General features: G+C 41.6%; 1 protein-coding gene across 3 annotated transcripts in view; it reads left to right on the forward strand.

The window, feature by feature from the left end:
* Positions 1-13706, forward strand: part of DIS3L2 (DIS3 like 3'-5' exoribonuclease 2) — a 181956-nt gene that overhangs the window by 53171 nt on the left and 115079 nt on the right. For all 3 annotated transcript variants that reach the window (XM_038145249.1, XM_038145248.1, XM_038145250.1), the window contains exon 7: positions 4142-4376. In XM_038145249.1, the coding sequence (XP_038001177.1) occupies positions 4142-4376 (235 nt within the window). The remainder of the gene's footprint in view (positions 1-4141; positions 4377-13706) is intronic.

Here is a 13706-nt window from a genome sequence, read left to right on the forward strand (position 1 = left end):
ACTTCTAAAATCTTTTGGGCAAGTTACACATTTTGGGTTTGAGTACTCATTAGAAGACACTTTACAGGGTTTTGACTGATCTACGTAGAAATACAATCTCCATTCTGCCTCAGCATCCTTCTAGAAATGCTCTTTTTAATACCAGCTTTTTGAGTGAGATGAAGAATTTGATTTTTATTGAATCTGTGTCCAAACTGGCAGTAGGGAAGATAATTCTGCTTCCTTACCTGCCAGGTGCTTTCAGCGAAGGAGGTCTCTTTGCACAAGGTTCCATTGAAAGCAGTGACCCTACATGGAAAGTTTTGAGCAGTTTTTAGCCATGCAAGGTGCATTCATACAGCTGTGTCTAGTCCAGCAGTCATCCAGCAGTCATGTCACTGCTTCAGATCTTTGAGGATTCATGGATTGCTTGTAAGGATCAGAGGTGAATAAGAACAAAAAGCAAACTTATTAGTGTCAGGCTTAAACACTTTGGGGGCTCGGTACGTTTATTGGAAAGAGCCTGGGGTTAATAGCTCAAAGATTATTGAAAATCACTGGTCATGTTCAGCTGTTTCAATTTACAGGCACTGAGGAGGCAACAGCAAAAACTCTCTACCTGATCTGAGAGTAACCAGGCCTGGGCTTTGTCTTTGTGTAGAGGTTTAGGTGGGAAGTCTGTGAAAAGCTGGGATCTAACAGGACAGATATGAGATTGGTTCTGGCAGAGGAGGCCATTTCTTCTGTAGCACAGGAGGTAACCCCTATGCTTTCAGATGCACAGATTCCCAGTTCAGTTTTCTGTTGGAACAAATTCCTCCTGAGTAAGGACAATTGGTCATTCAATTGCTACTTCAAGACTGGGCTGGATGCTCTGCTGTCCAGATTGTACAGGTCCATGCCAGGATGGTTTTGCCCACTAGCTATTTTTTATTATACTTATGGTTGAAATGGGGTTTTCATTCAAATATCTTGTGTTCTGTCAGCTATGGCTTTACAATCTAAACCAATCACCGGTGGGGCATCGAGTTTCCACTTGGTGCTTGTTCAGTGATGTCTGTTTTAAGCTGGAAGAAAACATACTTGGACACTGTCTTCAGGATCAGGCATTCAAACAAACAATTGGCTTTCATCAAAATGTTTATTCAAACTTGTTTTAAATTATTGTTAAAGAGCATGTAAAAATAACAACCATTAGGTTGACATTTTACTTCCCAGACCAGGAAGTTAAGGTCCTTTAAAGGTCTTTAATGATGTTTGCATGTCATACATTTCATGCATATGTAAAAAGGGCGAATCTCATTTTTTTTAGATCCATGCAGGGTCAGCTGCATTGCCAGGGAATGGGACTCTGTACTGCACATATGACTACATGACAGACTGAGCCAATTGTGCATTTGCTTTACTCTGTGTCTGTGATCAGAACTGACCCGTTCTAGCTGTGTGCATTATGCCATGGATAAGCTGCAATGATGTTAGAGGAAACAGGAGAGTGCAATATCACCAGATTCTTGAGTCTGCGATGCCTCTTGTAAGAAATGCTTAATATGTCATGGTTGGATTTTCTGCTGCTCACAGACAGAAGGATCCTGCTTTTTGGAATTTGTGTGATGAGCTCATGCTGGCCAGCAGCTCTGATCATCTTAAATGGAGTAATTGTATCCACTGAGCTCCTGATTTTGTAGAGTCTTATGCAGCTTTCCAGTCTTCTGATGTACAGCTTCCCTTAATTTTTGGGGTGATATGAGAAATTTTGGTTGAAGTTCCCTGCTCTGTTATGTATGAGGTCAGTCTTAATGATCTATCTTGGCCATAAAAAGAAAACAAATCCTATCATCCAGGCTTGCCAGCATCTGGACATTTTGCTGATCTACTGTGTGTGGAGGTTATGATTTTGTGGACTCTGGAAAACTTTACTGAAAAATCCTTTTGAAAATCCATAAGGAAATGTGTGACTGGGGATTTAGGTAGTCACAGCTGGAGTATCATGGTGCTGCTGGTGGCAGCACTGTGTGTCCTCTAGCTTGGGGGAAGTGCAGCGATTTTAGCAGAGAGCATTTAAAATGAAATCAGTATCTGCTGCCTTCTTTAATAACCACATAAACTCTTCAAGCATAACCCTTCCAGTGCCACATTTTAGAGAAGTGTTTCCTTTCCTAAGATCTGTTTGATGTTATTTGCTGCTTTACATATAGAAAACATACTAATTTAGGACCCAAAGCACATCTCACACTCTCCAAAGAAAGACTGGGAGAGAAAAAAATGCAGGCAAAACTTGAAAGGGTTGAAGGAAATGAACTCCTGCTGCAGTTGCACACTTGCACACATCTGGTGCAATTGAAATTTAAGAGCTGAAGAGATCCACATCTGACCATGGTAGGGTCCAAACATTACTGTTGACACTGGTTTTCTTTTTGGATAGGTACACTGGCAGAGTCACTAGCGTGTGGAGCCTTGTCAGCTCTCTAATCTAATAGACTGTTCTTGCCCAGACCATTGTGTGTCAGTATTTTATGTACCAAATGTAGCCAGGTTTAATAATCGGCCATTTTCCCACCTTCTGCCAAACTTTTTCCCTTTTTTTGTCACAATTTAATGTTTGAGTCAAAATCTGCTATGGTAACAAATTATATACATGTTAAAAACTGAAAATAAAGATGGAAAGAAGAGTCACAAAAGGTAACAAGAGTTCAAAGCAATGTCATTTGAGTTTTTTATTTTTAAAGACTTGAATTCAGCCCCATTTTAAAATTGATTTCTGTTATGTATTGTGAAAAGCTTACAAAGAAATGGATACTGCTTGAAAGCATGACTGTAGCTCTTTGTATGTAAAGCTGTAAAAGTATTCCCTGTACAGGTCTGATTTTGATTTATTTGTTTTTTAGTTAATAAAGAATAATTTGTGGAGCTTTTTTGACTTACATTTTCTTACTTGGAACAGTTGCCTTCAGGTAGCACCTGTTGAGGTTATTTATGTTTATTTCTAGCAACTATAAAGTATGATACCAAAAAGTTGTTTCTCTTGTTTTATTGCATTTAAAGGGCCCTTCACTTGCCTTGCTGGTGGCATGAGTTGCTGCTCTCATGTACTGGGTTATGATGCTGAGGACTGGGGACCTTGGAGGAGCTCTGGGGAATTACCTACCTGGCAAACACCAGTACCAGCTGGAGGGGAGCTCAGTCAGAGGGCATTGGAATGGAGTCACCCAGTATCTTTGTGATTTTAATATTTAGTAGGTTATTTCTTATTTTGTACTGATTTTCATCTCACTCTGAAGTACCATAGCTTGAGTTGAACATAAACATTTTGGAAACTGAAACCTGGATCCAGGTACTCCAGCTGTGTAGGTGTTTGCAGCTCACTGTTGGTTGCATGAAGGATGCTGGTAAAGCCTTGTGTGTCCAAGGTATCAGTCACTTTGGTCATTATATTCTGAGCTGGAACAGTTTCTGCCCCGTCACATGCAATGAGGGATGCCATCAAGGCCTGGTGTCTGCTTCACTGGTAGTTGGGCTCTTCTTCAGTGATTTGATTTGGACAGTTGTATAAGTAATGGCAGTAACTGAGTGCCTTTAACAATAAAATCACAGCCTGAAATAAATGTAAAGTTTGGTGCATTACCAAGCTGCCACAGTCCAGTTCTTCCATAGGTCACAGAGCACCACGTTCTCTAATCTCTGCTTTTTCAGTCTGTTCCTGATTGTGTGGAGGAGCTTTGACATGATCCCAGCATTCACTGGAACTGCTTAAGTTTTGGGACAACCCAGGATGATTAGTCTATCTCAATGAACAATGGTCTGAGCAACCTATTAAACTGTAGTGTATCCTCCTCCCTGCCTGTGTTTACTCCTAACTTCTGCTGAGCTGATTAGAGGCTTGGCAGGAACTGTATGGTTATGCTCTAGATACACTCTGGATACATTATTGTCACAGTTGAGGTATTGCAAAAGCTATGCTGTTCCAGTCTTTATCCTACTGAGGTACCTCTTTTGATTGTGCAATATCTGTGGCTAATTACACGGCAATTGCAGAGTGCCACCAGCCACCCACAATTCATTGTCAGCTCCTTGGGGATGCAAATGAAAAAGGAAAGATAATGTTTTCTTTCTTCAGTCCAGTGATTTAGCTTGCCTCTGTTTTTTTAATCCCCTGTTCCTTCAGGTAATAAAGCCAGATGGTAGTGACAAAGAAACAGAAGTCACACATGAATCAGACGTCCCTGAGGATATGCTGGGGACTTGCGTTCCACAAGAGACAGCGAAAGGCGATGCTCAAAGTCCGGATGTCATTATAGAAGCTCAATTTGATGATAATGATGCAGAGCATGGACAAGACCACTTGCAGGATATGTTGACTGATGACATTAAGAAACTTTCCCTGGATACTGGTGAAAAGGGTGAGTAGATCAGATTGCTGATTTTAGGCCTTTATTTGAGCAAACAGCTGAAGTGTTACTTGGTTGCCTCGACTGCTGCACGATATAAAATACAGGCATAAAAGCTTAATGCCTTATCACTTCAATCCCTTTCTGCTAAACTGTCTTCATGGTTTTGAATGGATATTAATGGCTGGGGTTCATGTAGCTTTGATTGATGCAAAGTAAATCTGCGAAACAGAAGTCACACCTTTAGATTTGCAGTTCTTGGGGCTGTCTGGGGACTGCTGGTTGCTCTTCAATTCAAGATGCTGCTGTAGCGGTTTCCTTCCTTGCAGCTTGGCTGGCCAATCTATGTGTCTCAGTTTGGGGATAAGAATATATTTCCTTGGGGCAGTTAAGTTTGTTGCTGTTTTCAAACAGTTGAGTTATGAGCAACTTAAAGATTTGGTCTGTTTAAAAAGAAAATTGCACTAAAACCTAAAGCCAATTATGCGATGTGTTTTGAAGGCAAATCTATTTTATTCTGAATCTGAACTCCATCCAAGCCATCAAGTGTTGCTTAGGGCAAAATAAAATAGGCTCCCCTGTCCCAAAACTAACGCTTAGGCAGCTCTTTGCATGTCCTTTCTAGTATTAAATCCCTTCCTGAAGAGCTGTGTGGTGAAAGGATTCTGACAATTGGCACATTTAATGTATGCCTTCAGCTGCTCATGAAAGGTTTGCCAGGGCAGATATTCTGGTGTGTTCCTGCTGCTTGCCCCAGTTGTCCAGAAGAGGTGGCAGTAACTCAGGACCAAGTAGTTGTTGGACTCTGGCAAATCTTGGTGGTGGTTATAAAGCTGTCCTATTTAATACCTTGCGTTTTTCTGAGATATTTGAAGATGCACAGATCCCTGCCTGTACTGTTGGTAGACTTCCATTTTTCACACCCATCTGTTAATAAAACAGGAAATAATATTTGGATGGAAGTGTTGTAGTTTTTATGACAAAGCATTGGTTTCACCTCATGAATGGACCTGCCACCTCACCAGTTTGTGATGCTGTTTCCTTCTGGGTATCTCCACGGTTGAGTTCCTGCCAAGGCACGTGAACCAACTCATATCTTGTTCTATTCCTTTCCAGGATACAGGTTGCTTTGGGAGTTACTCATCTTGTCTGTGGATGTTGTACACAGGTGGTTTTTAACCCCAGCTGTTTTGCAGTCTATTGCAGCTGCACACCGCTGGGCTGTTTTGACTCAACAATTCTCCTGAGTCACATGTTGTGTCTGTTGCATCTTTGTTGTTTCTGATAGCAGTGCCAAGTTAAACATTGTAGAAGTACATTCTAGTTTGATACCAGCATCTAAAATAAATACAGGCTTGAGCCAGTATTTTACTTTAGTTGTGTGACTGTTCTTTAGTTTAAAGAGTTGATGAGACTTATTTTTTTTTTTTTGGTGCATCATAGTTCCTTGAGATGCTCTTGAGTGACCTGTGTTGGAAGTTATCAAGTCATCTCTAGAAATCTGTGCCATCTGAGTGGGTTTTGCCATTTGATTTTGTCTTTGGAGAATATTTGTTGAACAAATGTGAGATCAGCTTATTGTCTGCACAGTTGAAATCCAACTTTTCCACTGCAGTTGCCTAAGCCAACTGTTTTCTTTTGTTTTCAAAGTCTTTCCATGTTGTTCCTTAACAAGCTTTGTGGCTGGTGTGGATGTGCCAGTTAGATTTCTGCTGAGTTTGTGTTTTGGTATCACCTCTTTTAATATTTGCTTCAGCTTCTTTGGCCATATAACCTATATGGAGTTTTCCCTGCTTTATTCTTTCTCTGCTTTTTAATACCATCCTTTTTTATACATATAAAGTTTATGATGCTATTTTTCTGAAGGTGTTTTTGAGTAGCTGATGATTGTTTTGGCTTGTTTCCTGTCCTTCATACAATTTCTCATATCATCACTTACCCAGATTTTCAGTCTTGCCTGGAAAACAGCTATAGTTATTCTAGCATCACTGATAACTGTCGTGAAAAAAAGAAAAACTCCTGGCAAATTGAGCCTTCACAGGTGTGGCTCAAAATGCTTTTTTAAAAGCACTAAACATATGCTTTTTCAAGGCAGAACTGAACCTCAGAGAGGGTAAAATCGGTTGGACTTGCTAAGGCCATCCACTGGAAGGTGGTGCTGGTGTTGGAGGCAGAGAGCACTGGAGGGTTGGGCTGTGGTGGGTGCAGGTGCCCTTCCCTCGGTAACGTGGGCCTCTCCTGGGAGAGCTGCTTGGCTGCTGCTGCCAGCTGAACTTCCTGCACGTGAGCCTTTTCTTTCATGTTACATCCCTTCTGCTGGAAGCAGCTACTGCAGTAAAGCAGAGAGGTGGATGGAAGTTGGGATTCACAGGGGGATTTCTTCCTGACCCACCAAACCCAGTGCTTTACTTGCTTTCCCTGAGAGCATTGCTTTGCAGGGCTTATCACACGGTCCTATTGCATGGTCTTATGCACAGAAGGGAGCAGGAGGAATTTTCTGTGACCAGCACAAGTCTTAAATGAACACTTGTGATGGGCTTTCTTCCTTTTTTGGAAGGGTATTTTGAAGGTTTCAAACTGGCCAAAGATTCTATCGAAGATAGTCTATTAGTGAAACAAAATCAAGAAACAGGCTATCATGTTCTCCTGTGCACTTATTGTATGTATTTGCTTACATACATGTGTGTGTATGTGTATATTTATAAAAAGATCCAAATATATATATAACACCTACCCAAAATTCAAACTAAATAAAAAAACCCACAAGATTTCTGGAGGTGAAAAATATCCATAACTACTGTAATGGAGTCAAAAGGACATTTTACTTATTCTGGGCTAAAAACCCAGAGCCAGGTTGACAGTGTGCTCAAATCTTTGAACGCAAGCCCTGCAGTCTTCTGCTCTCAATTGCAAGATGCCTTTTGTCCTTCCTGATGCAGGCGTAGGATTGCACAATATCTCTGCTGGCTCATTTGTTCTGATGCCCATGGTCAGAATCAACCATGAAGAATAAAAGTAGACGTGTCATTCGAATAAGAGCACTCTGGGAGTGCAGACTGTTTTGATGTCTTTTCTTCCTTGGCCTGTGTCCCATCCCTTCTCACGGCTCTGTTCCTCTTCAGAACACAGTCACCCTCTCCATCTCTAGTTACACGCTGGGGCAAAGAATTTTAGGGTTGGCCCTTGCTGTCAGAAGCTCTGAAGCATGAAACATTGTGTACACTGATTGTGGCCTAGATTTGAGGGACTGAATTTCCCTGAAGTCATTGTACCTTGGATTTCCTGTGCCTCTGTGGGGCTTAGGGCAAACTGGTAGAAATTGTTATTTTGCACAAGTCTGCAGCCTTAGACTCACATGTTGGATCTGTCTTCACTAAGTGCTGCTGTTACGAGAGCTGTGCTTCCTGCCTTTCTATTCCTGAGTCCCTAGAAGGGATGGGATAAGCAAGAGGGAGGTCCATGGAAGTGAAGAGACCATTGCATTCAGCCTAATTCTCAGCCCATGTACTTTCTTGTGCTCATAAAAGTGGGTCGGTCTTGCTTTGCTCAAGGATATTTAAATAGAAATTCATAATTGGTTTCACTCTGCCAGAAGATGTCCTGGTCAAATGACTTTGCTTATCTGGACTTTTCTTGCAAAGAGCTGGGGTTAAAGATCATCTTCGAAAAGTCTTTAGCTGAGGAAGTGACAGCCATTCTCCTCTCCAGCACCTGATTCTGCACAGAGACCAATATTGTCCTGTTCCACAGTTAAATTGTCTGAATGTTAAGCTTTGGTACTTGGTCTTGCAAAGTTGAAAACATCTTTTTCTCTTGGATTTTCAGCTGTGTTTCCAAAGTGTCAATATCTATATGCTGAACAAACTTTCTGCTTTTTTTTTTTTCCTTAAAAAGACAGTAAGAATGAGCACCCTGAATAAAGTTTCTCATCTTCCTTAGCAGTGTCCTTCAATCCCTCTCTGGGATTTCTGGGCCCTGCTGAAATGTGGGCAGAGAGCAAGGCAATAGCATCCTGGCAGTAGTCTGAATCACCAGTGCGTACACAGAAAAAAATAATTCCCTGTAGTGCTTGGTACTGACAGGCAAGTCCTCTGTGTTGTACCCTGAGACCTCAGCTTACTCTGGGTTATTACTGTCCACAGAACTCATTCACCTGTCAAAATGACCTTTGCCAGGTCTGTTACTGTTAATCCTCATTCACATTGACCACTGTAACAGAGGTCATGTAACTTTTATCACTTACTGCTGACCTAGAATACATTACTTCTGTGACTTTTCACTGCAGTAGGAGGATTTTCTTTATATTCCATTTCAATTTGTAATAAAAAATGGAAACTCTGTATCTCTCAACCTGGGAAAAGTGCAAAATGTTCTGTACAGAATAGTTTATGATACTGTATCCCTACACAGACTGTGAGTCACTTGAGTTTCCTACAAATGTGAGCTGTCTCTTGTTAAATATTGGAATCAGATTTCTCTGATAAAGAAACATCAGCAATTGAACAGTAGCAGCTACTTGCACTCATGAGAATGGCAGCTGTTCTCATAAAAGTGCCTCAGCCCTTCTTTAGCAAAATGATATTCAAATAAAAGTTTGTAAAACAGTGTCACTATGCCAAAAGCTATCCTTGTCAAACTCGTTTGCTCGGCTTTTTTCAGCTCTTCTCACGGGAGATCTTACTCCACCAGATAGGCAAAATATCCTGCTTCCCACGGGGGTGGAAGTCATCAAGCTGGTGGACTGGCTGCCCTGGCAGCAATCAGACAGTTGTGTTTGTTCAGGATTTCCACTTACACCTACCCTACTGCAAATCAGAGCTTGGATATGTGAATGTCTGAAGCTTGCTCATTGCCTTGGCGTAATGAAGTTTGAACAGAAATAGTTCATTTACAGGCAGAGTAGACTCACATGAACTGAGTAACCAATGGATAATGGGTAGGGTCAACAGAATTTGGAAGCTGCTGCAGAATTTGCTCGTGTCTCCCTGTCTGTTCAGCACTCACCAGTTGGAGAGGTCGATCTCTGTCAAGTCAAATGTGACTGTCAGTCTCTAGTAGTCCTGATAAGATCAGAAATGATAATTTAAAATTGCTTGGTGTCCACACTGCTGCTGACTGGAGGCTGTATTTTGAGTATTTCAGGATTGCTTAACTGAAATGGTGGTGTTTGGTAAGTTCATTGTATGGTTGTGTAATAATGACATCGAGCCTTTCTTTTCTCCAGGTGATTTTCTAGAGTCAGTGCTTAGAAGGGCTTTTGGATCTTTCTAGCAAAATAGAAAAATGCATTTATAATGCGGAGTTTAGTCTCTGTATTGCACTTCTGCTGTACTTCTCATGCACTTCCATGTACCCTCTAGTGCTTTTGTGTCCTCTCTCTCCTTTTAAGTTTGACAAGGTGCCTACTTGCCTTTTGTGCCTTCCTCTGGCACCAGTGTCTCATACTGGCCCAGGGTCCTGCAGTTACCAGTGTCTCATATTGGCCTAGGCAGAGTTCAGAGAGTTTCTGCTATTCCTCTCCTTGACCAGGTCTGGTAGATGAAATGATGGTGACAAAAATCTGGATTACTTGCTGAACCTCAGCTCTGCTCAGGCTCACCCTCTCAGTTTAGCAGCCATGAAGTCTGGTGAATTTAGAGTCCACCAACATCACTGGCTGCTGGAAGAAACAAGTGCACTTCTCCCTCCTCTCCAGAGGCTCCTGTTCACTCTGAGTGCTTTTAAGGAGCTTCACTGTTCTTTCCTAGCCTGCAGCCTTCTGGAGATGGATCATCTCCACTGCATAGCTCTTAAAATTTCTAGGCCACAGCAGAGCGAAAGCTCACCAGGAAATCTTCTCAGTTACATGGCTTTTAATAGAAATCCTTGAGGTGGAACTGTCAAAAATCGGATCAGTTTCACTCTGCTGAAGCCTGGAAAGCCAGCAGAGAAGCTGGAGCAGTTTCAGCGGTTCGAGACAGCTCTGGATTAGCTTATCCTAACTTTATGTTTGTGGGTCTCTGGATCTAGCTCTTCTGGTTGTTGCTGTAACTTTTCTTAAATGACAGCATACATTTCTAGCAGAATAAACAGTATAGCAGCTGAAGAAAAGTGTTCTACTGGTATTGAACAAACTGGGCTTTATGGTTGCATTGATTAAATGCTATGGGCTGAAAAAGCTCCAGTTTTTCTTTTGTTGTGAAGCTGAACCCTACAATGGGAGTTAATGTTGGGAAAGTTCCTTACACTGTTCTTCTCTAGTAAGTTGTCTTGACCCCCAAATGACTTCTTAAGTACTGGAAAAAATAAATTACTTAGGCAATTAGGTAACAGGAATTAGATTAAGTTCAGCATATTACCATATGTTCCTGAGTTCACCTATGTTTCTCCTTCGAGTTACACGTTTAGGTCAAGTGAATGAGAGGGCATGAGAGTGAATGGTGGGTGTGGAGATAAACAGAGTATGGTCATTGTTACAGCATGATTTCCAGGATGAAGCAGATTAGGATTCATTCAGCTCACATATTTTCCATGGAATAGTAGTACTGGATACACAGACTTCAGGAACAAATGCACCTGCAGGAAGGAAGAACATTAAGTAAATAGGCAAAATACTCAATGGAATTCTTTTTGTAACATTTTAATTTTGCTTGTTATTAATGTAACAGAACTGTGTTTCTGTAGGCTGCAGCACCACCTGATTTTTTGTATGTTTAATTCTGTTGCAATAAGGCTTCCAACCCCTCTGCTGACTGAGTGCTTCTCAAGGACATGAGAGGGCCAGGAGGTCTGTGTAGCCATGCTATGGTTGTAGCAATGTTTATGTGGCTACTGAGACAGCTACGATCTGATCTGCTGGGCTAGAAGGCAGCTTCCCAAAATTATATTGGCCTTTGCTGTGGATCAGACTTGGAGGGTTCTAAGGAAAAGTGACACTGTTGTCTCATCTTTCTGCCATCTCCTCCATCCCTCCTTGTGGAGGTGGCTAAATATAAGTAAATAATTACATGCTTGGCTGCCTTGCATGTCTGAGGGAGCCAGCTGTACTCACCTCTTCACATTGCCTTTGCTGCTACTACAGATGCTTGTCTGTGCTCTACACATCTGTTATTAAGCCTTTCCTCTCCCTCTCTGAGGGTCTCTTCCTGCCTGTGCATCTCCAAAAATCTTGATGCTAATCATCTGAGTCTCCCAGTCCTCTCTTCAGTGTGCCCTTGGGCAGGCAGGTGTGCGTGCTCAGGTGTTAAGACATGAACAGCTGTGGCAGGGTGAGTTTGCTTAAACGAGTATTCAAAAATAAACATCTCTGAGGAGGTTAGTCCTGTTCATTAGACACACAGCTCTGCCATGAGACAGCTCAGGAGTGCTGCATGGTTTGGAGCTTCTTACTGCAGAGCCCTCTTCCACTGCACATGGGAGCTGTTAGGCTGATTTTGGACAGGCAGCATGTGTTAAATTCCAAGGCTTTTGGCTTCAGTCTTGTTGCAGTGAAATATCTGTCTTTCCTCCATCACAGGTGGAAGGCTCTGGGTGGGGAGGTATAAATACAAAGGACTGCTTTTTCTGTGATACTTTGCTAGGTGACCCTACTTATAGGGTGTTTAAAATAGATTCCAGTTTTGGATAGTACCTGGCACCAAGTGAAACTGCACTTTCCTTCTTCCCAACCTTTTGGTAGGTTTGTGTTCTGAAGAAAAAAACTGTTCTGTGCCAAGAAACCATCAGTTGCAGAATATGAAGAGTCCTTGTACTTTCTTCTAAACAGCAACATTTCCTTCTTGCTATCCCTAAAAATTAAGATTGTAGCAGAATAGTGTAGCCCAGAGCAAATCTCTGGGTATGCATATATCACTTTTGGATTGAAGGGAGTGTCATTTCCTGGTGTCTGTTGTGTGCTGATGTAGACAGAATTGCAAAAACACGTCCTTTGTGTGTGTGACACACAGTGTCAGGAGATATTTATAATAAATCAGTCTGTTTTACACCACTCAGGTATTTGGTACTAAAACATAATATGCTGAAAACTGCTTCTTGAAGCAGACGTCAGAGAACCAGCTGAGTGCTGGTGCTTCATTAGTAAGCTGTTGGCTTTGCCACTGAAAGGTTTGCAGCTCTGCTGGTATCTGAGCACTGAGCTGAAGAACAGTATTTTCTGATGGGATTTTTAAATACTCCCATGTAGAGTAACCCAGCTTCTCAAGTACATTTTTTTTTTCTAGTTGAAGTAGCAAACATTGAACTATTTTCTTAAAAAACTTGGCTTTTTCCATTCAGGAAGGGAGATTTTTTTTTTTCAGTAAGTCGTGTTTGAGATCTGAAACTATGATATATTTTCATTTGCAAATGGATATTGCATCTTTAATTGTATTCTTTTTGGACAGAATTGCAAATTTCTACAGTGACCAATGCAAACCTAGTGAAAATAATTTTGGATCTGTCTTAAAAAATTAGAATTCTAGTCTGATGATTTTTGGTCCACTTTGGCCACCTTTTAATGTGATGGTAATTGATTTGCAAAAGGAAATTTGGGGGGCTTTAAAAAAAGGTAATGTTTGACCTAGGAATGCCTGTCAGGCAAATCTAAGTGTGTATTGAAGCTGCCTAAATGGATCTCTTACAGAGGGAGGCAAATTCCAAGTGTCCTGGATCTGTTCATTGGTAATAACATAACTAATTTGAGTTGCTTTTTGTGTCTAGTGCCTAATTTTTTTTAAGTAAGGCTATTGCAGTTTTGGTTTGTCAGATAATCACTGAAAGGAAAACACTGAGATTATAATGCAGTTTCACTGGATCCTGGTTGCTGAAGTGTGTTTTCACTGTAAGATAAGCTTATGAAGTACTGCCCAAGCTAACATAGTAAATCTTTCTCAGAAAACATGTCTTTGCCTAGGGTGGAAATATTGAATGGTCATTGGATAACCACTGCAGTAAAGGGGTCAGAATAATTCATTTTTAGTTTGGCATAATGCAAGGAGTTTCTTCCCACCTTCCCAGCACAAAATCCTGCTCCTCTCACAAGTTATCCCTCCTTTAGGATTGCCTCCATGGCTCTGCCCTGTTGTGGGAGATGTTTGTGTCTCCCAGCTGAGTTTTTCTAGGCCACCAGTCTCCAGTGTGCCCCTGTTACAGCCCCTCTGTGCTCAGCTCCACTGAAGGGGAGGAGAATGTGCAATGAGGGAGAGGGACTGTCAGAGATGTGTTCAGGGAACTAGGGTATCATACTCTGGTGGCAGATTATTGCTGCTGTGTCTGAGATTCCTGTGCAGTAATTTGACAATTGAGCCAGGTGGACATTGGATCTGGGTAGTTGTCCCTTCTGAGCTGAAGGTTTTGTCACGGGGATTCCTCATGGCTGATGCTTTG

Source organism: Motacilla alba, chromosome 9 (genome assembly GCF_015832195.1).
Source record: "Motacilla alba alba isolate MOTALB_02 chromosome 9, Motacilla_alba_V1.0_pri, whole genome shotgun sequence".
Taxonomy (NCBI): Eukaryota; Metazoa; Chordata; class Aves; order Passeriformes; family Motacillidae; genus Motacilla; species Motacilla alba.